At 42.6% G+C, this 26,328-nt stretch overlaps 1 protein-coding gene across 5 annotated transcripts in view; it reads right to left on the minus strand.

The window, feature by feature from the left end:
* The window catches only part of RAPGEF5 (Rap guanine nucleotide exchange factor 5), a 306,460-nt gene that overhangs the window by 65,848 nt on the left and 214,284 nt on the right, over positions 1–26,328 (minus strand). For 4 of the 5 annotated variants that reach the window (XM_061165052.1, XM_061165053.1, XM_061165054.1 and 1 more), the window contains 2 exons: positions 6,971–7,089; positions 6,415–6,503 (listed from right to left, as the gene is read on the minus strand). In XM_061165052.1, the coding sequence (XP_061021035.1) occupies positions 6,415–6,503; positions 6,971–7,089 (208 nt within the window). The remainder of the gene's footprint in view (positions 1–6,414; positions 6,504–6,970; positions 7,090–26,328) is intronic. The other variant, XM_061165055.1, reaches the window with a different exon arrangement.

Here is a 26,328-nt window from a genome sequence, read left to right on the forward strand (position 1 = left end):
CTTTGGCATTCATCACATGTATATTGGCTTCCCTGATAGCTCAGTCGGTAAAGAATCTGCCTGCAATGCAGGAGACCCCAGTTCGATCCCTGGGTTGGAAAGATCCCCTGAAGAAGGGAAAGGCTACCCACTCCAGTATTCTGGCCTGGAGAATTCCATGGACTGTATAGCCCATGGGGTCGCAAAGAGTCAGACATGACTGAGCGACTTTTACTTTCACATGTATATATAAACTGGACACTCAAAAATACACTGTTGTATTTTATTATAGGGGCAGCGTGTAAAGTTAAAAGTAGAGGAATTACAGAGGGAGTGTTAGTCTGAGAGCCAGGATGCAGTACATTTCATCACGGGGAGTGGGGTGGGGGTGAGGCGGGGGGGGGAGGGGTGCAGAAAACCCACTGCTTTTCTCTGGCAAGAGACTGTTTCTGAATATCCCAAAATGGCCTGGTAATAAAACTCTCTGCAAATGTATTTTACTAGTTGGTGATAAATCAAAGCTGTTCTTTGTAAACGTTATAGCATAATTTCTGAAAGGAACTTAAGCAGTTTCCCACTGGAAACTTGTGTTCTACACAAACACGCATAAATCATCACCAGATAGGGCCACTGAGCCTTGAATTCCAAGTCTGCTACCCCATCAACATTCTAACTGCTCTCTGAGTGAGGCTGAAGAAATACAGCAGGAAGACAGAGCAACACAAAATCAGGCCAAATGACCTAAGTCCTTGTGCCATGCCTAAGTGATGGTGAGGTAAGCATAAAATGACCGTGAGGTGCTGGCAGGTGTCTACATGAACATTAGGGGCTCCAGAGCTAGAATTCTACAGTTCTGTGACATAGTTTGAAAGGAAAGGGTTGATATAAATCTCTTTGGACCAAAGCATTTTAGTGATGAAAGACACTTCAGAAATCACTTCATGTATAACTGCTCAAAGTCTCAGGCTGGTTTACTAACAGAGTCCAGAACCAGGACCCAACACTTCAGAATCTCATCTGAGTACCCTTTCTACTCTGCTAGCTGCGTGTTCTCCTTTCTCAGAAGGTCATTTCTTACAGAAGTAAGTGTTCTTGGCTGTAAGACTGAAGGACCACCCAGAGATCCATGGGGCATGACAGAACCCTGGCAAAAATCCAAATGGGTTCTGCCCACTATACCATCGACTCCTCATTCCAAGAATTGACAGCAAAGAGCTGTGTGACCAACACCACTGTTTCCTTGGATTATCTCCTCTTTTCAAAACTGTTTTAGAGGCTTGACCAACAATGCAGGTTTGTGATTCTGAACTTCTCAGGCTGCAGAGGCTTTGGGGCAGGAAACAGTGGATATGAGGCCAGATATAAGCCGAGGAGAGGGAGTGGAGAGGGCGGTGGAGGAAAGTGGAAATGACCCCCCTAGCTCCCAGGGGCAAATATATAACTATTCGACACGTGGAATTTGTCCTTGAAGAAAGTGGGGAGACAAAGTCATCATCCTAGCTCTGTGGCTCTCTCAGACCTGGCTACACACAGAATCACCTGTGGAGCTTTCAAAGACCATAAGGCTTAGGTCTCAACTTAGGTCAACTGAATCAGCATCTCTGTGGTGGGACTCAGATATCGGTATTTTGAAAAATGTCCCGTGTGCTGCTAATGATGCAGCCACAGATAAGATCTATGACTGGTCTATGATGTGTCACATGATACCACAAAAATAAAAAGACAAATCCAAGATAATGTTATATGCATGTTAACTGCATAAAACCATGGGGAGCCTCCCAACCATCTAAAAGCTCTGTGCCAGCCCCCAAAAGTTCTAGTCCTCCACAGCCATGCGGGCACAGTCTTAAAAAGATCTGGTCACCTGCAAAAGAAAACCTGGAACAGAAGGACCAAACAGCTTTTCAGAAATTCTAAAATATAAGGAAATTAAGGAAGAAGTTCACCTAGATTGTCTTCTGTATTTCCAATGATCAGGAAAAAAGGCATTCTTAATTTTCCTTCAAAAGAAGTATGTATCATGTATTCAGGACAGGCTTGCTGTTAGCAGGGTGAAGAAGGTAAAAAAGTCAGTGAAAAACTGTCATGCCTGTTCTAGCTCCACTCAAGGTCCCATCAGTGCAGTGCTCCAAAAACACTACTAAGCTGGAGATGGAGAAGAGCTGTGGCACCCCATCGATTAAGTGAGACACTCCTAAGATATAAACCAGGTGTCAACTTTCACAGAGGTGGCTGCCTCGCTACACAGGTAAGGGACTCACTTTCTCCATGACGTAAGGAGCCTTGTAGATGCTACTGAAAGCACACCAGTCACATGGACTAAACTGTGGTCAACACACATTGAGTACTGGGTATCCTGAATGGTAACCTCATGAACTAAGAATAGCCATACCTGGAAGAAAGCAGGTCAAGCCTAGTAAGCATGATAGGATTTACCTGTTTCCACTATCCTAGTCTCTGTTTTTCTTGAAAACCTGTTCACACAAGCATATTTGCTTTGAAAAGATGAAAAAAAACCTAAGACACAGAAGAAACAGGACAGCAAATCATGTCCTCTTCTCTGTTTCCCCTAATTACTCATCGTAATGCAGACGTAGGAAAAGAAATCAGTAGGAAGGATTTCCTCTGGGGAATCCATCTGATACATAGAGTGTCGCCCCCATCCTCCCCACTTTGAAACAGAAATCGTTATTCCTGACAGAAGCATCTCAAGACAAAACATACTGCATCCCCTCCAGGGAGGGGAAGGGGTTAAATAGGAGCAGCCATCACCACTGACCAGGGAAGTGGTGCAGACTTACACCTCCAGCCCCCAGCTCCTCCACTCACAGCAAACTGGTTTTCTTGCTTCTTGCCTTCCATGTAATTCTCCTGGGCTAGGAATGCCCAATGATATCTGTCCTATCTCTGGGAAGACGGAAGACAGAGCTGCTTGATTTTCCCCTAACATTCCAAATTCTTCAAGTCAGAACCTGAACCTTGAAGGAAAAGGAAATCTTTGCAAACAGCTTCAGGCTTTGCCTGTTCACCAACAGATATCCAGTTACCAGACTCAAATAGTTTTTCAGTTTTAAACAATGAAGGATTATGCATTCATTCATTCATCCATTCATTCCACAGATAATCAAAGGATGGGTTTTTGTGCCTGGTGCTACCAGAGAGGAAAGGTAGGCACACAGAAGACTATGATATGAAAATAAGCATAGTAAGTGTCGTGTGGATCAAATCATTTAGGAAAATCATTAGCAGGTTGCTTGTAAGCATCTCCAACATTTTTTGCTTTTTAAAACTCAGTTTGATATGGTGATACAATACTATATGAATTGTTTTCTATTCTATTCTTAATTCAGGTAATAACAAAAATACATTATCTCATATTTCTGTTCCACTCAATTAAGTAAACTTTTTTTTTTGCTTGCATCTTAACATCAATTAGTAATCACTTGAACCTGTCTCGTCTATTGGGCCATGCACCTACACTTTAACAATGAAGTGACTTTTGTGCAAAAAGATGGGGAATAGCTTGCATCTCTTGCTTAGTTAACTTCCTCAGCCTCTGGCAGGTACAGGAATGTAAGAATCAAGATCAGGCTCATCCCAACCTGCACCATTTATTTCCTCCCATGTCCCTTTCTCCCTCACTGCCACTGGGGCCATGTGGACGACCACCATATGGCTCCAACCGGCTCCATACGGCTCCAGCCCCCTAAAAGGGGTGCTCAAGAACATAAAAACGCTGCTGTATACTTTTATTGCAGCCCCTTCTCATTTTCCTCCATCTGTCTTCCATATGTTTACGAGATTCTATTAGACCCCTGAATACATAGGCCTTTTATAATAAGGGTTGCCAGCCTGAGCGAGATAAAGAACTGAAATTCACCTCTATCAGTGACAAGGGGCCACAGCTACTTTAAAATATGTGATTCATTTGGTATTCAAACTAGAACAAACTCATAATCACTTTTCTCCCATTTTTACATGAAACTGATATTATATTTATGAGATTTCTTTTAGTTTTATCAACAAAAGCCACATATGGGTCTTTCTGTTGTATTTTCTCCGCGTGCTGTTCATGAAGTTTGGAAGAACTGTGTGTGACTTCTACTTAGGTGTCCCTATGATATTACACATCCATCTCTCTCTAAAGTTGATTTTTTCATTTTCATAAAACTCCTTTGATCAGAGGAAGTATTGTTACCATTTTTCCCCTCAGGTGTCTCTGCAAACACATAAAGTTTCACATGTGTCCTCTGCAAATGCTAAGGAAATGAGGAGGAGTGAGGAGGGGCTGACCCCAGCAGGACTGAGGCCACCCCACTGAGTCCTGGTCCTCTCTGCTTTGCTCAGCACCTGGTAAGGGTGACACATTAGACCCCAGTGTTACTATAATCTAAAACAAACTAGGAATAACAGTCACAACACACCAGGTACAACACCATTTCCCAACAGGAGGCAACCACTGGCATTACTAACAGGGATCAGGGTGACTTTTCATTCCCAGTGTTAAGTATGGGAGCTTGTTAGTAGGCACCAGGACTTCCCCGGAGGCTCAGTGATAAAGGACCTGTGTGCCAATCCAACAGACACAGGTTCAATCCCTGCGTCGGCAAGATGCCCTGCAGGAGGAAATGCACCCACTCCAGTATTCTTGCCTGGGAAATCCCATGGACAGCGGGGCTTAGCACGCTACAGTCCACGGGGTTGCAAGAGTCGGACACGACTGAGCGATTAAACAACAACAACAAGGCCATCTTTCACAAAAAACCAATGATAGTGAGAACAAAGGAAAAAAAGAAACCAAGTAGGCCTAGTATTGAGTTCAGTAATCTCTACTCTTATTTATACAACTTAGACATAAAGTCCTGTGCCCAGAACAGAACTGCAGTGCTATTAAGAACAAGCCACTGAACCTCCCAACCTGGTACCCGTGTTCAAAGGTGTCTTCATGGCAGATAACCTGTCTGTAATCAAGTCCAAACCACCTGTGTAAAGCGGTCTGGTAATCGGTACACAGAAAATTATGGCCGGTTCCACAATGACCACCTCTGATGAAGCAGAACTTGGCTTCTGCTTCAGTTTACTGAATGTGCAAAATACTCAATTGTGCATTATTACTCAATTGTGCAAATATTACTCAAATGTGCAAAATATTAATACACAGACAAGCAAAAACCACCCAGCAAATGCCACAAGAATACATTTTTCTTTTAGCTCATCTGTGTATAAATGACTACTGCCATTTTTCCCCCCAAACATACATAAGGCAAAGTAAAGTTTTTATTTGAATTGTGAGATCAAACAATATCACTATTGGTAGGATGCATGATGGAGTCATTTTGCCTTTTTAAAAACTCAATTGCATATTTCATGTATCTTTGTTCCTCTTAATGTCCTTCATAATGCAGCACAGATCAGTTAAGTTCAGACAAAACTGCCAGGACCCAAGGAAATTCTTGTTCTCACCTGAGCTATCCTTTCAAAATCCTTCCTGCATGGGAAAAACTTAAGGAGTGAGTTATCAGTACAAAGTATTGTACCAATACAACCCCCAAATGCCTTTCATTGATGCAGTCCATGTACTGCAAACTGTGATCATGACAGGTGCTATGGTGGCAGCAAAAAGTGCATTTTAGTCAGGGGATCAGGTCACAGAATTCAGGCTAAAGCCAAAGGCCTATTCATTGGGATAACTGCTCCAGGCTGAAGCAAATTACAAATCCTGGTTAAAAGAATCCAGCACTGCCCTGTGTGATGAAGGAAGTTTAGGTAGATTTATGCAAGGGTGAAAAAGCTAAGCAGGTATTTTCCCTGCGGATTAAACAGAAGGATGAGGAACCTGACCAAGACTTCAGTGAATTATCATTTCTAGTCTGAGAAGCTATGAGTCTCATATTCTGCACAGTAGGGCTTGCTCTGAGCAGTTTGTGAAACACTTGGAAAAACGCAGAAGTTGCCGCTAAGCTTCCAGTTGCTGAATAGTTGCATTAATTGTTGACATTTTGGCAGGGAGGCTCCTCCTGCCAGCTCAGAGCTTCCCACCGGCTAGGTAAACGCTTGCTGGTAACCCCCATCTCCCTTGTAATCCTTCCCATTCAACACTGGCTACTGGATGCTGGCCTCGTGTCAACTGCCTTTAGGTGAGATTTGGTAAAAAAAAAAAAAAAAAAAAAATTGCCAGCAAAACAAGAATACGTGCCTTCCTAACATTTTCTTTGTACAGCCACTTACCAGGCGTCTGCTGGGATCTCCATGCGTCCATTTACTGGATTTAAACAAAACGACAGGAGGCTAAGGGGGAGGCGCACAAAGGTTTGCTGGCTCAGCCCACCCCCGCGTTGCTGCTTTGGCTAGGGAAGCAGACTTGCCCCTCGGGAAACTGATAACGGTGCTGCAGCCCTGAGTCTGGAAGAAGCGGGAGACACCCCCCTGCCTTACCTGTTTCTTTGTCCTGGACTTCTTCCAGGTGCAAGTCATTCAAAAGGTGCTCCAAGATCTTCTCCGGGGTCCCGGACACGACCACATATCTGTCAGAGAGCAGAGAGTCCACCGAGTCCTCCTCAGTGGAGGACTGTGAGCGGCTGCTCCACTCCTCGTCCTCATCCTCCTCGTCAATGTATTTGAAATAAGGCACATCGAAGGTGGGCAGGGGCAGCTCTCGGTCTGCCAGCGTGGCAGCGGAGGGATCCTTTCTTTCTAAGTGAGGGTCAAAGACCCTCAGCCGGGAGCTGCCCATTCTGCACGGCCACTAACAAAGGCATCCCCTAGATGCTCAGGGATCTTGCCACCTCTGTCCTTTTGCTGGGATCCGAGTCCATCTGGCTGCTAGGAGCTCTGCAGTCAGCTAGAACGCTAGCTAGCTTGCTCGAGAGGCGGAGAAAAAAAGGGAGGGAGGGAGGGAAGAGGAGGCAGAGAGAGCGAGTGAGATGGAGCGGGAGAAGGGGAGGCAGGCAGGGAAAGGAAACAGAAGCGCGGGGCCGGTGAAAACTCTCACCTCCAATCGCTCTCGGCGCTCCCCGCCTGGGGGGCTGGGCCGCAGCTCTGCACTTTCTTCAGCACCAGGACATTCTGGTCCTGCTCTTTCACCTCAACAGTCGTCACTTCATCATCCTGCTTTAATTGCCGACAGGAGTGATGGATGGAAGAAGGAAAAAGGGAGAGAAGATTAAAAGGCAAAAAAAAAAAAAAGCTAACAAAAGCTGCAATCTCTCAAGTTGCTTTCCCACCTAATCGCTTTATAGATTCAGAACAAATTAGGAATCTGGTCAAGAATCTCTGTCTAATGGTACTGGGGCCAGGATCAAGTTCTTTGGACACATAAAGCATTAGAAAGACATACATACTTTAAAGGAAACTGAAAAAAACACAGTGAGGATGGGAGTCGGAGTTCATTTTTAAAACTACTTGAATGATCTGAATAAAGAAATCCAAAGTTCAAAGTCTCAGAAACACAAAACACTAATTGCATGTATATTATTCTTTTACCTGGTTACTGCTTCTTAAACAGTCACTATATTAAAATTGGAAAACCATACAAAACACTAAAACAATGAGCAAGCCATATTAAGTAGATGCAATGGCTATGTATTGTCATTTACATCACAGTCTTACTTTAAAAGGTGGGCAGAAAACTACTCATTCTATTCTTCTGTTCATCCCCCTGCCCAAGCAAATTTGAGATGGCCTTCACATTTATCATGTACTTGTTTTGCCAGGATACAAGCAAAAAATGGATCCTCTAGTTAGAATCTCATCTGGGCTGAAATTCGGTTGTCACGGGTGAGTGCACTGACTTTCTTCACCTCGGTCACTTTTAACACGGACAGAAGGCCAAACAATCACTCATTTCTGCAGACACAGCTTCCACGGCCAGAGCCCAGCATGGCCCGCTGACGAGGCTCTGTTGGAGTCGGGCTCACTGCTGACCCAGCAGTGTGGAGCCACCCCGAGTGATGAACACTTTCAGAGTGTGGAGTGTGAAATTCTGATTGGCAACATCCAGCCAGAGGAAATTGGGGGGAGGGGGGGCAGGGTGTGTGTAAGAGACACACAGGAGAAAATTTAACTTCTGTATCTCCAAGGATCTGAGCAAAAGATTGATGCAAGAAGCTGAGAGCCTACAAGCATCACCTTAAAAATGATGCTACAAAGGGAAACAGGTCCTGGGGTTCCAGGCATGTTTCTATGTTCCTGCTCCTGGCAGAAAACCTACATAAATTAGGTATAAACACACAAAAAGAACATTTTCCCCCAAGTAGATAAAAAGTACTATGTCTCCATGCCTTATTAATCATTTTCCACTGATTAACTGGAGATGCCAATGTATTTTATTCACCTTCCATAAGAATAGGAAGGCACTATTCTTGTCATAATTGCCAACCAAGTCAATGGGAATACTAAGATTTCAACTCCCAATGTTCTCATTTCTAAGAAAATATAGCAACCTACTCATTCGAGTTCTCCAAGACCTTAAAAATAAAAACTACTAGTCATTCCAAACAGCAATACAATTTTATGATCATGCCTTTTTAATCTCTTAGTGGCAAATAATTTTACTATGTAAAACTGATGTATTACATTTCAGCAAGGTCAGACACGCAGTTACTGTGGCAATTAATGCTGGATATTCATTGTTAAAGTCCCCGAGGATGGCAGCGACTCGTGTAACATGAATACCAATGTGTAATTGCTATCTTTCATTTCTCCAAGGAGGTTCTTTTGTTATCCATGTGGCTGAAGTGAAATAAGGTGGCTGGAAAGATGAGCATAATATTGACCCCCAAAAAAGTAGGAGGGGTTGGCAAAATGGAGTCTGGGATACTGAGACACAGAAGCAGATAATTCAGTAAAGAGCAGGTCTGAAAGGACAAAAAGCTTCCTCTGGCTTTCCTCTTGTCGTAAGCCAATACTCGTTTTATATGAGCCCACTGTCATTTTGAAGTACATTTTACATTCTACGTGCATGTGATATATGGCATTATTAACTTCCGCAGGCCATGTGCATGCATATGGATGGGAAGGGCTTCTCTAATGTCTGTGTAACTAATATGTATTACAGGGCTGTGCACGGAGCAGCTACACTCTGCTGGGCAGGGGACTAGCTGAACCATATTGATGCACTATCAATAGCATCTTATGTCACAGTGGTAGTTTCCATTTTGAAAACCTGTTAAAAAATAAAGAAGCGAAAAAGCAGAAAAATCAATGTATAAAGGGAGATGGAAGTTATCTAAAATTGCCGTGAAAACATAATAACCCTATGTATTATATCTGCTCTCAAGAAGGAAGGTGAGATTAATGCCTCGCGTCCAACATATGCCAAACTGCTCTTCCTGAAAAACAGCAGAAGTACCAGAGTTGAGGCTCTGGTCATGAAACTTCATTCTGGTGCTTGCTCAGCTAAGAATAAAGGTATTCAGCGAACAAATGAAAAGAAATGCATTCAATGACAAATAGTTTGTGAAATGCAAGTACAGCATTAAAATGCTTAACTTAGAGACAATCATTCAACAGACAGTGGAGGGGGGCGGATTTCCTGTGGGGAAGGTGTTGTGCCAGCCACTAAGGCGCAAGCGGAGGTGAGGAAGACTGGTGCCCTGCCCTTAGATGACAAGGTGATAGCTCCATAACGCAAGTCTAATGTGGTGAGCTCCCCAAGACGAGGCCATACGCAAGAAGCAAAAGCAAAGGTAGGACTCATGGGATTTGACTGTCAAAGGTGACAGATCGAATCCCAGAGCTGTGGGTGACAGAGAACGGAAGTGCCATTAAACGGGGCAAAAAAACTGGTTCTGCTGAGACTGATGGATCTGGTTTCAGACAACTGATGTTTCAGGACTGACAATACATCATGCTGTAGATGTTTAGCAAGCAGTTAGAAATAAAGAACGAGGCCTCTGTATGAAGGCCAAGGACAGAGACAAATCTGTGAATTATTCCAGTTAGGGAGTGGGTGAGACTGTTAAAGGGAAGCAGGAGAGAAAGGGGATTATGAAGATGGATAAAGGAAGAGAAAACATAGAAGTAGAGAGGAAAAGAGAGGGATCAGAGTCACGAGGAAACCTACTCAAGAGATGATGAAGAAGTGACACCGAGATGAGCCAGGAGTAGGTGGAGGGCAACGAAAAGCTTATCTGATGTCATCAAGCTTACGAAGATGAAGAGTCCACGAGAAAGTGATGACAAGACCACGGTTAAGTCCAGTGGTGGGAAGAGGAGTGTTGAGGTGTGAGAGGACATGGAGGAAGTGCACAGACGAGAAAGACCTCCTTAGAATGTCACCAGGAAGGGAAGGAGTCCGGCTGAAGAGGCTGTCTGGCTGGGGAAGTGGGGAGGTGAAAGGTGATGGAAGAGAGGCGAGACAGGTCAGGAACAGGTGTGAAGGGGTGAGGCTGCCGCAGGACCAAGAGTTCCTCCTTTCAGAGAGTATCAGGGCAAAGAAGACAATGGAGGTTTAGGGGGAAAAAAATAGAGCAGGGAAAAGAAGAAAGCTGAGGTAGAACAGATGAGATGGTTTCCATCATCTTTGCAGAGTATGAGTTGAGACCCTCTTCTGGGCGGAGGGGGTTCACTGGTGGCCCAAAGAGAAAATTATTGGAGAAATGGCTTTGGGGGTGCAACAGGGGATAAACAAGTTATGGAAAAAGCAATTGCCAGACAGCTTTGTGCTGCTGAGGGTAACACATGTGTATGGTTTTAGGCCTTCCTGCCAAGGTGTTCAGAAACCTGAGAGGGGAACAGTGAACGATCCACGCCCCCCAACCCCCACCCCAGGGAAGTGATCAGCAATGGAGACAGGAGGGAGGAGAGGCGCTCAGGGCCACATCAGCACACGCACACAGCTCATCACCACGTGGCGTCTGTCTGGTTAGCGGAAGGAGGAGCCAAGAGAACAGCCGATAAACCAGGGCAGCATGGAGGGGCTGAGGACAAGTCTTTACAGGAGTGAAGGGGACAGGCAGGCAGTCGAGGAGGCAGCAGGTGGAGGCTCTGATCAAGGAGGCTGATCTCTGAAGCAGGGCAATTCAGAGCAGTGAAGACGGGAAGGAGAAGCAGCCCAGACACCTGGAGCCAGCCTGGGCACTCAGGCCCAGCCCTGTGTTCTCCTGTTAAATGCCAAAGATTCTGCAAAAAGTCAACACTAGAGAAGGTCACTCTGTGCTGTGGTGGGACAAGACAAAACAACGGCCACTCTGAACAAGATACAGCATAAATGTTGGTAGCAGCAGAAAGCAACAGGAAGCCCAGCTAGCCAGTGATGGCTGCTGCTTCCCCAGTGACAGCCTTAGCCTTGCTGCTCCTCCTAGAGATAAGATTTAAGATATCTCACAGAATTACCCAACTGCTTGATCAAAAACAAAGCCCCGCTACTTTAAATCCTCCCCAGAGTCACCAAACACAAACCCAAGTCCTGTGAGTCCTTCTAACACCTTCTTGCACTGAGCTGTTGCAAGGCTCCCCACAGGGCGAGTGCTCCATCCCCAAGCCAAGCAACAAACCCAACTTGCTCAACTACAGCTGTGTTCCCAGTGGTCTCTGGCCAGAGACCATGAACGAGGGTCATTAAGATGCTACCCTGCCATGAGCATGGTGCAGAGTGGAGGTGATGATTATCGGAGTTAAGAATAAAATGCATTTATTTCCTTGTCAGGGGGATGAGAGAATCACACCCAAGAATGTTCCCAAAAGTGATTACAGGCAACAGGGCTCAGAAGATGGGTGAGCTAGGAAGAACGCCGGAACAAGAGGCACAGACCTCAGAAGAGAAAGGGCTCTGCAGGGGCAACACTGAAGAGGAGGGTGCAGTGGGGAGCAGGGTGTATTCCCAGAAGGCATATTCCCACCCCGTCCCCTGCTTTGGCCTATGATGCTCAGCCCTGGTTGGTACATGCTTACTGAGAATCCTCTCCTCTCCCTGACACACACTTTAGCTCTCAGGTTTGCAGAAACTAGTTCTTTGCCCTACTCTCTTGAAGGGATGGTGGGAAGAACAAGAAACTCCAAGGACTGGGCCACATAGATTCTTCACAGATTTGCCCTTGGGATGTAGTCTGGGATGCAGTCTAGGATGAGTGGGGAGGTGGGGGAGGAGAGGAAGTGCAAAAATAAACAGGTATCCTCAACTGAAAGTGGGAGGGGGATGAGTGCTGAGGGAAAGCTGTGTGATCACAGACTCACAGGACCTTCTCAACAGAGCCCATGAGGAATACAAAAACAAAGGAGGGTTTTCAGATCTTCCCTGCTCCTCATCTTTTTTCCATTCTTTGGGCAACTAGCTATGATTTCTTTTCTTTTTATGGCTACACTGCTCTCCTGCCTGTGAATTCTCAATGAATTATAGAACCCGTATCTTTGGCTTACTTTAGATTAAATTCCAAGACCAGGATCAGTGTTTATACTTACAAATCCAACTCTTCTTCTTTCATTTATTCACATGAAAGACATTTATTTTTAAGATGAAATACATATAGGGTAATAAAAATATAAAGTCAAGAACTGATGTTCACAGTTTAGCAGGTCTAGGCAGTCCCAAACCAAATCTCTGACTGCATTTATATTTTCACTTATCACTGGCACTAGCAAGAAAAAGTGATTACTAAGGGATTTCTCAGGCCTGCTGAAATTGTCACAAATACTTGCTTGATTTTCTATTATCTCTGATGGGAAACGTTCTTCTCCCAAGTGCTCACAGAAAGCAGCCACTGATATTCTCGTGTCCCTGCTATTCTGTGAGCATAAACTTAGCTGGGGATTCATGGATGGGTTTCAGGGACTCAGAGAGCCCTCTGAAAGTATACAGGATTTTTTATGTGTAGGCACAGTTTCCCAGCCAGAGTCCAGAATTCTAGGTCTCATTGGAGTCTATGAATCCCAAAAGGTACAAATCATTCCATACAATGAAACTCGTTTTATCACCACATCTAAGGAAGCTTCTCTGACAAATCTCCTGCCAGAAACACTGCCTGTCCAGATGAGATGCTCAAAGAACTCTGTCATGACATCTATCACACTGACCTCTGACTATCAGCTCTTTCTGTGGTCTCCGCGAAATGATGACATCTTGAGGGCAGGGACTGTGACTTCTATTTCTCTTCCTAACACACAGCTCAAGGTCTGGCAAATGATATTAACTTGATAATGGTTTATTGAGCTTGCAAGTTCATGAGCAAGGGAGACAGTGAGCGAGTGGATTACCTTTAAAACGCAGATTCAATCTCAACAGTCACTCTCCTCCAAGGCTGCCTTTACCCTCTCTCCTCAGTCACCCTTCTATTATAACACTCATCACATGAGATAACTATGTTCTGAACTTGAGTGTTATACTTGTTCCATCTGTCAAAATTCTATCAGACTAAGCTCCCATGTAACTGACATATAAGAGACCCTGTAACTAACACAACCCTGGGAAGGCCTGTGCTAAATGGTACTGTCCCCCAGTCTAGGGCACAAGGAAAATACGGGGTGGGTAGGAACAGGTCACCCTGTTGGCCCAACTGGGGAGGATGTGGATTTTGCACCCTCTAAGCTCCCCTCCTGCCCCAAGCAGGATCCTCAACACTCCTCCCATGACCCAGGCTGGCTCCATCACCAGACCTGTGTAAAGCAGGCAGCACAGAGAACTGGTCATATGAAGGATGCACAGAATCATCTAGTTGGATGCCATGGCATTCAAGAAGTCATACAAGTAGTACAAGATGCAATGCTGTTTTCCCTGAAGTCTGTGAACACAGTAACTGCTAATTTATTCATAGGAAGGCATTTGCTATGGACTAAATGAGTCCTCTCTCCAAAAATTATATGTTGAAACCTAATCCCTAGCGTGATGGTGTCTGGAGGCAGAGGTTTTAGGTGACTAGGTCCTGAGGGTGGAGACCTCTTGAATGCGATAAGTACCCTTACAAAAGAGGCCCCTGAGAGATCCCTTCACCCTTTGCTGCCCTGTGAGGACAGAGCAAAATGAGAGCTGTCTATGAACCAGAAAGTGGGCTCTCATCATACGTTGAATTGCTGGTGCCCTGATCTTGGATTTCTCAACCTCCAGAACTGTGAGAAATAAATTTCTCCTGTTGATAAGCCACCCAGTCTGTGGTGTTTTATTACAGCCTGAAAGGACAGTGATGGCACTTAGAGCCAATAGCTTATTATGACTCCTTTCATTTCCCACCCTTCTTGGTCGGACTTTCATTCACCTTACAAAGTGCACTTCAAGAATCACACACTCCATGTTTCCTGTCCCCTCTACCTCCAGTCTGATGTGGTGGGCCCTTTTCTGGGACCCCATGGGGCCACATGAATCCTTCAGACCCAGTATTTCAAAAAGCACACGCTGACGACCTTTTTTGTTTCCCTTCTAAAGCATAAGCTCATGTGTAGGCAGGCACCATATCTTCTTCAACACTGAACTCCCAACAAACAGGTCTTGGCACTCCATAGATATTCAAACATTAGTCAAATGAATCAGTGAATGAACAGAAAGAGGAAAGGATAAAAGTGCAATTTTGAGTGGAGGTTTACAGAATGACAGCATAAGTCTCACAGGCTACATCTCAAGTAGTGGACTCTGATGGTGCTAACAGAGTGGACAGTCTGTGGAGAGGTGCTCTTCCTAAGGAAGGGTCACCCAACTACTCGGGCAGTGGATGACACTGGCCCGCCCTCTTCTGCATCTTCATCACCAACTGGAAGTCTGGGACACTCAAACAGATACGGGTGAACTGAAAAGAAGAGGTGCATGCTCGTCACACTGGATAGTGATACAGACAGACAAGTTATGAGATCACAACTTGCTCTAATTCAGGATCTTACTCTGCGAGTCATTAATGTGAAAATCACTAAGGCAGTTCCCAGATTTGGCCAGTACTTAAGAGGATGGTTGGTTGGTTGGTTTAGTTGGTAAGTCGTGTCTGACTCTTATGAGCCTATGAACTATAGCCTGCCAGGCTCCTCTGCCCATGGGATTCTCCAGGCAAGAATACTGGAGTGGGTTGTCATTTCCTTCTCCAATTTAAGAGGATACATGGTAAGTATACATGGTGAAGTATAAAGCATCATGTAATCATTAGTTACCAGACCATTAAAGAAAGCTAACGTAGTTTTTATCTCACAGTGGTAGAAGTTACAGTTGGAGAACTAAGGAGACAGCACTGCCATATCCAACTAACAGATCTACTAGGAACAGGCAACAAGGGAGGGATCAAGTCAAGACCAGACAGATAAATCAATTACATTTATTGAGGGTTCACCATGTATCAGCTAGGAGATGAGCTTCCGTTGTCTTACCTAAGTGTTAGTTACTCAGTCATGTCCAATTCTGTGTAATCCCACGGACTGTAGCCCACCAGGCTCCTCTGTCCATGGAATTCTCCAGACAAGAATACTAGAGTGGGTTGCCATTTTCTCTTTCAGGTGATCTTCCCAACCCAGAGATTGAACCCAGGTCTCCCACACTGCAGGCAGATTCTTTAGTGTCTGAGCCGCCTTCTTATCTAACCATTACAACAATTCTGGCTTCCCTGGTGGCTCAGACAGTAAAGAATCCGCCTGCAATGCGGGAGACCTGGGTTTGTCCCTAGGTTGGGAAGATCCCCTGGAGGGGGGCGTGGCAACCCACTCCAGTATTCTTGCCTGGAGAATCCCCATGGACAGAGGAGCCTGGTGGGCTACGGTCCATGTGGTCGCAAAGAGTCGGACATGACTAAGTGACTAAGCACAGCACAGCCCACACGGGGTAAATGCTGTTAAATCTCTCATTTTGACAAAGTAACTTGGCCAAGCAAGATCCCAAGGTGAGGGTGTGTGTGCTAAAGCTGAGATTAAGCCCAGGAAGACCCAACAACAGAGCTCTTAACCAGAACCACAGACATCCCTGGAAGATGGTCACTAATACATGTTAGAGACTACAACTATGGCAGGGACTAGTTAACCCTGGTGCTGGCAGCTAGAGCAAGCCAATCTGCCCAGTGTGTGAGGCAACAGAGGTGTCTACATCATCCTGAGTTCCAAGAGGAGATGAGGGCTGACAGGGACTGAACGTGGTCTCAGGACCACAGGTACACCAGCTCCGCGAGAGCAAGGCTCAAGACCCAGCAGCGGGGAAATAAAGCGCTGGCAAGAATAGAGTTAACGATGGCAGGGATCAGTTCAATCTGATGCCCACAGAACTTGGGCAGCAAGAGACCTTGCAGACTAAGGGGCAGGGCTTCCAGTGCACACGCTGCCTTGGGCCTGATGGGCCCAAGCACTGGGCAGACATGGGACTGTACACTTTAAAATGGTTACTTTTATGCTATGTGAATCTTATCTCCAACAAAACAAAGCGGGGCTGTGAGGAGCCTGTGGGCAGAGCAGTCTGCTGATCAAAGCACATGAGACTCAGCACCAAGGAACTACAAGATGGTCTGGGAAACATGCCCTTTGAGGTAGTGTTCAGGTAGTTGGAATGTCTAAGAAGAAAAAGATGGGGACAATGAAACCACTGCAGGAGATTTGCACTTTCTGAGCTATGCTGCCTTGTGGAACAGGATTATTGGTGATGTTGTAGAAAAGTAACCTTCCGTTAATAGATCGTGAGTTGGAGGAAGCAGACTGAAGGTCAAGTTTAGGAAATACAGAGGCAAAATGACCTCCTTTTCAAACTGAAGCAGAGTCTGGCAAAACATTATCGACAAGTGAAGGTGCTTCTTCAGTGAGTAAGGCTGAAGATAATGACCTTCACATTTTCCCCCAATCCTCAGATCCTACAAAATTCGGTTGTCTTGATTTCACTTTTTCCCCAGAAACCTGAAGTGTTGGTTCCCTACGGAGGAAAGCTGCGTGTGATTTAGTGTTTAGGGAGTCTCTCCTCATCTTACACTATGGAAATTCACACACAGCTGAGCAAACCAAACCATTAGTGCCCGCATCTATTCTTGTACTGTAAATGTGGGGACCGCAGAACTGGAATACTTATCTGAAAAAAAATATCTCCTCTGGCCAAAAACAATTTTGTCTAAGAACAACCTTCACAGAATTTGCTGACAATGTATCTCATGATTCTATTTTCTTACAGGAAAAAAAAAGCAAACAGAGCTTTAGAAAAAAAAAAAAAAGGATATTGCTGGCAAGATAGACCTGATTAATAGAGCAGCTAAGGGAAAGATAAACTAAGCAGATGTGTGTCAAGGTGAGCAGTGGTTTAAATTTACCAGATTCCAAGGCTCTTGCTTAGCAAACACATCCTGGCAGAAAGAGAGTATTTGAGTTAATGATCATTAGTTATTTTAAAAAATCCTAAAATAATATGATTAATAATTCAAACTAAAGCCTAAAAAGGACTAATAGGGTTCAGGATCCCCAGACTTAGAAAATCTATGTCAAGTCTGACTTCCATAGTGTGAAAGCAGACACTATGTTATGGAACGTGGTCAAACTCCTAGAGAAAACCAGTAAATGTGACAAGATAGAAAGTTCTGGCTGCTAGAGAAGAACAGTATGTATTGAATTTTACTGCCTCTAGTAATTATTATCATGTAAAGTAAGTTTTCTGAGAACCCTACAATTAGGGCAAGGCTAGGAATCTGATCCAGGCTAACTTCAATCTAATTCCTGCACATTTTATTTTCCTAACACTCTTTCTGGTCTAGTATCGGTTCACTACAATTCAGATCCTCTTCTTTGCTTCACACAAGAGACTCCCTATGTGACCCTTGAGAGTTATTAAATCACACAGGTGGTATTTTTTTTATTTTTTAACATAAAATCTTAAATTTTATTAAATCTTTCTCAGCAAGTCCTCTAATTCCAATACAGTAGTTCTTGGTTACTGAATAGATTATGGGTGGGGAAGGAGAGGAGAAGGGCAAAGAGAAATGACAGGACAAGTTCTACCCTGATATTTGTTTCATGAGAACCTGGACTTGGTCTGTCTTGTTCTCTGTGCTGCCCCTCCATCCAGAATAACACTGCCTGTAAAACGAATGAACGGCCTGGTGAACGACAGATGAGCAGATACTAGACATCAGAATGGCCCAAGGTCAAGGACTGAAAGGTCGGCAAAGGCTGGGAGGAGGAGGTTCAGCTACAAAGAGATAGTCCAGAGAGCAGGCTCGGCTAGAAAGGAGAAATTTCAGGAGTGAGTTCATGCCTAATGAGACCCTAGTTTGGGATGGTGTTGCTGATTACTTGCAAGGGAGCAGTCAACATCCTTTAGCATCAGCACGTCTAAAGTGCAAACAAGATAAAACACCTGCAGCAACAAACAAGGCGTGATGCTGGCCACGGTCATGGGGTGAGGCCGCTGCACTCCATCACTTCTGCAGCCCCTTAGTCCCAGATATGGTGGTTATTTCATTCTGCTAAGACTTATGAGTTACATACAGTCAGCCTGGTTAGTGAGTCCATGGGAATCTGCAAAGGCCTGGCTGGGTTGGGAAGTCACTAAGACTTATCCTTTGGTTTCAAGAAGCCTAGGTCAAAGGGCAACTGAGGGTACTGCCTTGTGCATACACGATCTGACAGAAGCCTATTAGAAGGTAATTTAGAAGAAATGGGGATGCCTTCAAATTCTAAATGAGATCATTAAGTATCTCCTAACATGACTGAGTTCACTGGAGAGAAACTGTCTATCAATACTTTGGATATGAATTCCATCAATCCACAGCATCCTTGGAGAGGATTTGCATAATATGTTCACAACAGACTCTGTTACTTTGCAAAAAACTGAGATGACTTAGTGCTGGGAACAGTGCTAATTTCCAATTCTCATTATTGGTATATCTTGGTGGACCTCAAAATACAAAACATATGTTACCTGAGATTTAAAACAACTAAAAAATCTGAAATCTTGCTTGCTAGGCAATTTTACAGAAATGGCAAATACAAATTGTAGAAACACCTTCTTGTTCCTAAGAATTTTCATATCATTTTGTGTGTGTGACACACACACATGCAAAGTTATTCTAAAGGGAAAATATCAGTATTGACCCTGTCCCCAAGCAACCTAAAGATGAGATGAAAACCTATGGTAAATTATGACTCAGACAAAATTTCTACTAGCTGCAGATATACTTGTCACCTGGGGTTTGAATAATTCACAGTAGCAGTTTTACAGAATCTTTGAAAAATCTGAGTAAAAAGAGGATGGTATGGATGCAGCACATGATAACCCCCCTCAACTGGTTCCTATGGCACTGGTCTCTCTTCCCAAATCCCTCTTACAGGAAACGCAGTTGTGTCTGAAAATGCCTCCTGAATAAGTAAAGATCTAATTTATAAATTGAAATTATTTGAGAAAGCAAGCTCTTAACTGTGAACAGACCCAGGAGAAGTATTTTTCAAATTTAAAAAGCACTGGATCCATGAAATTTCCTGAGTAGATCTTAAGTGTTCTCACCACACACACACGTACACACAATCAAACATAATCTCGTGATGTATAAATATGTTAATTAGACTGATTGTGATAATTTTACAAGGTATGCATCCATCAAAACATTACCTTATACACCTCAAATACATACAGTTTTTGTAAATTATACCACAGTAAAGCTGGAAAAAGTTTTTAAATAAAAGATAAATAAAGTGTAAAGTAATACATTTAGAAAATGGGAAGGTCTCAAGTCAAGGAGCTCTATAACTCTTTCCAAATGCCTGCTGTGTGTATATAAATGTGACTTTACAAGCGTATGCCTGTGAACACGTGCACATGTGTGTGCATGTATGCACGTGAGTGCGCATATAACTTCAGAGAGGGCAGAGCAGTAATAAAAAGGTCAGCCTCAGTCCTTATGCAAGTGATGGAATGAAAAATTCCTAGTTACCGTAGCAACCGCAAGATCACAAGGCATGGGAGCAAGGAGATACAAAGCATCTTAAGTAAACACTCTTGTTTTTTCATGTTTTGCACATTCCTTGGTGTTTTAAGAGGGACACACCTAGGTCTCAGCAATAACCATTGCAAAAACCTTATTTTACAGTGTGAAACAAGACTATGAGACAAGAAGGGCTGCGTCACTCTTGGTTTATTGTGCAGTGATGGAAAAAGTTGGTATTAAAACAGGTTAAGATAATTTAAACTGCAATGAAATACTACAACAATTGTTTGAAAGATAAACAAAATTAGGAGGTAAAAAGGAAGACAGAAGGTTAAAATAAGAAAGAAATAAATTTGGTTACACAGGAGTAGGTGTTTCTCCCTTTTTCTGGAGTGAAGGATGGGTGTGGAGAAAGAGAAAAATGGATTGAAAAGAAATGGAAGTACTTAAATGATAATACAGACCAAAAAAATCATCTATTTTCCTGAATGTTAATGTGCACTTAGTATACCAAAGAGAATTGAAATCTTCATATACATAAACCTGCCCCGGTAAGATCCTTGCTCCATGAACTGTGACTCACTGAAGCTTGAAAGTTTGTTTTACCCTTTACCAATTATGTGTTCTCCTAAAGACTTGTCTGCAGTTACCAACTGATGATTGGTGAGGAACCTCCTCGTCCTTTCTTCCTGTCATTTCCAGACTAATCCTGAGACAAAACCTTTCATTTAAAACTTTAAATCTCCAATGAACTGGAATCCTGGGGCAGGTATAACTTTGAATTTGCACAGATTTGGTTTGAGTGCTGGAACTTTGGAACTATTTCAAATCACTCACATTTGTCTTCTCTACAGAAATCAGGTCCACAAATACCAACTGAAAACCTCACGCTAGATGCTGGGGATAAAAGTTCAAATAAAACATAGAGTTTATCCTCAGAGAAGAAATATTCTTTCTGAGAGACAGGGGAGAGATCAAAATTTGCATTAAAAAACAACAACAACAAACAAACAGTGGTTGTGGATAGTGGTTAAGGAACTGAGCCACTATAAATAAACAGACTAATTTCTTCTTATTTCTAGAAGTTCAAGACAGTAGGATCTAAAAGTTTTTTTTTCAGCTTGTCATTATCTGAGAGTTTCATATCTTAATCCTGCTCAGGACATTGTAAACTCAGAGAAACAATTCCAAATATTTAATGACATGGCTTGAAACGTGGCTTCAACACACTGAGAGCAGAGCTACACTTCTAGCCGGATGCTAGATCGCCATCTGTCCCATACCAACTGCATTTCACAAAGAGGAGATTTTTTAGAAATTCTACCCACAGGAGTATTTTTAGAACATAAAAGAACAGAATGATTTTTGGCATTGATAAGCATAGGCAATCAGAGTGAAAAATGGCTACTCAGGGCCTCCTAAGTAATCGAATGGCATCTATTTCAAAATGGCAACATTTTCCCCCAAAGTGCTTAACGCTCAAAAGTACCAATGCTGCTAAACTGGGGAAAGTGGGGGTGGGGGACGTCATCTTCAGTTTAAGACAGGAATTTCAGAACCAGAAGAAATCTTACACCTCTAATCTACTTTTATAGATGAGAAAACTGAAGCTCAGAGAGGTAATATACTAAGTTTATATTCTGTATATTTAATTTGAAGGAAGTTTGTTAACAGTTTCAACTTCTCAAGAATACGATGGATTTTTTTTAATGCTGCAACCAGTAAAAATCTGAAAACATGAAAAAATCTGCATGTGATAGCTGATGGAGAAATCTTACTTTTATATTATAAAAATAAATTCCAGTTATATTAAAGACCTGAGTAAGAAGTATAACTCTAGAATAGAAAAAAATAAAATTAAGTATCTAGCCACAGAAGTGGGAAGAACTTTCTAATTTTAAAGGCAATTTTTAAAGTTAAAAAACATGAATCAACTCTTTTGCTCATATGTGCATAAAAACAAAAAATAAGAAGCTTGGAAAAACTACATGTAACAAATACGGCAAAGATTTTATGTCCTTAATGTATAAAGTACTTATTCAAATTAGTAATAAAAATCCCAATGGAAAAAATGGGCAAAGGAGGTGAATAGACTAATTACAGAAGAAATATAGATAGACTGATATTAACTGCAAGTATTCAACCTCACTAGAAAAGAAATGTAAATCTGAACAAGATAATACTTTTCCTTCCCATCAACCTGACAAGAAAACTTAGCTTCTCCTTCTAAGAATCAAAATAATCAATATGGGTGAAAGATAGAAAGAAAGAAAGAGAAGTCGCCCAGTCGTGTCCGACTCTTTGCAATCCCATGGACTGTAGCTGACCAGGCTCCTCCGTTCATGGGATTTTCCAGACAAAAATACTGGAGTGGGTTGCCATTTCCTTCTCCAGGGGATCTTCCTGACTCAGGGATCGAATCCAGGTCTCCCACACTACAAGCAGACTCTTTACCCTCTGAGCCACCAGGGATGCTCCAATATGAGTGAGGGTGTAACAAAACAAATATCTTAATGGAGTGTTGATGTTTATGAAAACTGGAACAAGCTTTAAGAAGAACAGTCATAAAACAGAAAAGATTAAGGCAGTTCATACCTGTGAGTAGTAATTACTCAGCTAGGAATTTTCCCTTAAGAAATATAAACTTAGATAAAGATTTTTCTAGACATGTGCATCTCAGATTACTATAACTGGAAAAATTTGAAACCCTATTGGCCCCCAAATGGGAAGAGTAGATAAGTGAAGTCTGTTATAGAAATGTAAGAAAAGCCTCATAATCCATGTGCTGATTATGGAGACAGTGAGGAGAAATCCTGGTTAGTTCTCATCAAATTTTTCTTTTCTTCCTTGTAGCTTTCTATTATTTCTAAATTCTCTGCAAAACGCATGTATTACTTTACAGCTGGTAGAACAAATGTAAACAAAAAAGTCTCTAACAGAAAGAAATGTGCCATAAATTCCAGCAAGTTGCCTGATGCCTTGTTCTTGACTGTTAAACATCCATAAATCTCAAGAATGAAGCTTGTTGTCAAAAACAAATTCAATTATTAAACAGGTCAAGAACTAAATACAATATACTAATTTTTAAAATATTTTGTAGCTAGAAAATGGGGAGAGAGGAAAATGGGCAATGCCATTTTGCAACAATATCTAACTCTCCTTAGAGATAAGACTTATGATGTCTGCCATTTATGATTTGTCTTACCTGGTCACAATGCCAGGAAGTAAAAGAGATGATGTTTAATTTAGCAAATACCTCACAAGAAGGTGAAGAAACGATTTTCTAGAAACAGACACCTTATTCAAAGTACACTCCTTCTTTTCTTGAGTCTGTACATTACCCTTCTTTAACTCTCTTGTCTTTGTTTTCAATCCTCCTCCCTCATAAGTGGTGATGAGCTTGGGGGCTCAAATACAATCTTGCTCACTTATGTCTCTCTTCAATCATGTGTGATGCCTGGTTCATCAGTGCTTAACAAATGCTTTTCTCAGTGAATATAGGAAAGAATAAATTAATCTTGGCCAAACATTTAAAAAAATTTGCTCTATATTTGAAAAGGAGAAAGTTCTACTGAAATTAAAAATCATTTAGGCCCTCAACAAAGTGAACTTTATGTGTCACAGCTGAATGCCCACTGTTGGTAGCAGCAAGCTAAACAGTTACCTGGCTGTCTCCTTCCTAGTAGGATTTTTCCTAATCATCTCTAGGAGTTCAAACAGGGGAATCTGAAATAAGCTGCTAATGGTAGAGAAGCTAAGCATCTGACTGATTTGAGTTGCTAGCATCGGTCTGAAGACCTCGAGGCAGTCAAGTAAGTGACTGAATCCCCTAGAATTGCTGGGTCATCGCATCTGGTTAAGGAACACACATTGAATTCCCTCTGGGTCTTTTGTAGGCCTGTGCTACCCAACTCTTCCTTCTGGGGTCCCCCAGACTGGGAAGTCTGCAGTCTGCCATCCTCTATCACTTGGAAGAAAAAGACAGCATTCCTGACTTTTTTCTTCTGGAGTAAAGCGATCTTAAAACTTAGGTTTGGGCCAAAACGGGCCCAACAAAACTCTCACTGCCCTCTTCTCTGAAGGTTCTGGCATGGCCAGGTGTGGTATCTAAAAGCAGAAGTCAGAGCCAAGATGCAAAACTGGCAAAGCACACGGGGCGGGGCCCGGGGGGCTCAGCAGCTACAGACGTTGACTCTACCCAGGGCCACCTGGATCTTTGTGAAGAAGGGATTTTCCAGGGTGCGGCAAACTTGTCTCAGGTCTATGCAGATCTCCTCCATGTGCCAAGATCATGAGTAATACTAAAGGACAGGAATTTGAGATTTACTGACTTCAGATAGAAGTGGGATCTACTTAAAATTTGGATACAGGTCAGACACGATTGCTAACTTACAATGGAAATGGCATTTAACAGCTCAGCAAGTCTTGAGAGGCATCTGCCCACAAGCATCTGGCATTCAAGTATATTCCTTAAAAGACAATCAGAATAAAACTGGCTCTCTGCTTTGTTCCAAAGTTTCTTCTCTTGGATTGTAAGGGTTAGTTAGAATTTGGCCTCATCTAAGCTCAAACTGGAGAAGGAAATGGCAACCCACTCCAATATACTCTTGCCTGGAAAATCCCATGGACGGAGGAGCCTGGTAGGCTACAGTCCATGGGGTCACAAAGAGTCGGACATGACTGAGCGACTTCACACACAAGCTCAAAAGCTTCCCTTCTCCACCTGGCTGGTACATCCCTTAACCTCAAACCTGTAGGGACAATTCAGCACTAACTGGAGCCATGCATGTTTCTGTCTCTGCCACTGTGTATTCCAGTCGTACGTAGTAGGAGAGGAGCCAGTATTATCTCCACGGCTTCAATTAACCTCTCAGTTCCCACGATTTTAGAGTTATATCAAAGTATTGTTTTAACACAGAGGTAATTTTCAGTTCTGTGCTTCCCTATGGATGTTCAATAAGAACTGAATGTCCCAGTAACTTCTTGTTGGCAAAACTGTTTGTGCCCGCTTTTAGGACTTGCTGTGTTAGTTTTCTGATGGGGTAACTGCTTCCCTGGTGGCTCAGTGGTAAAGAAACCACCTCCCAATGCAGGAGATGAGGGTTCGATTCCTTATAGTAAGGTCACTGACCTGGGAGAAAGTGACAGCATCTCCAACCATAAAATTCAGTTTGATATTTTATTAGGCATTGCACCATCTGGGGATCATCAGAATTCTTTATTCACAAGAGTACCAATAGGAAGCTTGTTTTACCTCTATAAGTTGTAGCCAAGGCAAGATCAAGAAAGGTTTAACGAATCCCCCATATGATTTTGATCGCACAGGGTCAAAATTTTAACTGGACACCTTCTACCCCACCCCCACCTGAGAGGTCACTAAGATATGCTTCTGGGACTCATTGAGTTTTCATGAGCTTCCTTGGAAATCCCTACCCCAGGGCCACTTCCTGCCATCCTAATTATCTTATTATCACCATTGTTCACTCCCTCTCTATTTCTTGGATCTAAAGGAGCCCCTAATCCTTTACTCTGACTCAGCTCATCTGGATCATGCCCAGTCATTCCTGGAACCTGAACAAAGAAGACATTTACAAAGTTTTGTTAAAATTGTTGAGCCTTGTTCACCTAATTACGGACAAATGTACAATAAATGAAGAGACATGCCATATCTTATTTCTCCATTTCTTTTTCTTAATACAGGAGGGAGAGATTGGAAAAGGAAAGAAAACCCCACAAAAACCTATTCCAGGTAGACTTAATGTGACAGCATTAACTTCAAGACACCCAAACAAGTCTTTTGTTCTTCAATAATGGAGTGGTTGATTTTTAAAAAATTAAAGACAAATTTGTATGTACTGACAAACAAGAACATGGTCATGTTTTAAGCAAAATATGGGTATTTAACATGATTTATTAGGAAAATATGTACTGTACATTTGCCCACAGCCTGCTATGTTCTGTTATGATATTTTCAGCCATCTTCTATTTTTGCTCTCTTAAAACAACATTTAGGGCTGCTGTATGCCAGATGGAATTTTTCCTTTCCACCCACTTCCCACTGCAAAAGGAAAAAAAAAAAAGTTCTTTACATCCCACATGAAAATCTTTTATAAATTTCTTTTCCTCGTCTTTATCAACTGAAGTATGTGAATCACACAGAAATCACCAAACTCTGGTTGAATCAATATGCAGCAAATATTATGCAGCAAAGTTAAGTACATTTAATCTGAACATACGTGCCTGTCAGGTGTTAATTAACAGAAAGTATTCATATTACATACAAATTCAAAATTTATTCTATGAAACAGGACTGAATCAAAGTCAATTTTTTAAAGAAAAATGATGATGTGGTACATTTTATTTTTTTATTTTTTGATATGGTACATTTTAGAGTAAAGCTGTTCAGTTAAACGCTGAGCTATAAATGGACATTCTGTCTTCACAGCAAAGCTTTGACGTTTATGCTGGTTACTGTTTTATGTAAAATCAAGAGAGGTCTGTGAGGGAAGGCGAGTCAGAAAGCTTTGAAGGGAGTGAGTGTGACCCATTCTTGGCTGGCAAA

This window comes from Dama dama, chromosome 18 (assembly GCF_033118175.1).
Source record: "Dama dama isolate Ldn47 chromosome 18, ASM3311817v1, whole genome shotgun sequence".
Classification (NCBI taxonomy): Eukaryota; Metazoa; Chordata; class Mammalia; order Artiodactyla; family Cervidae; genus Dama; species Dama dama.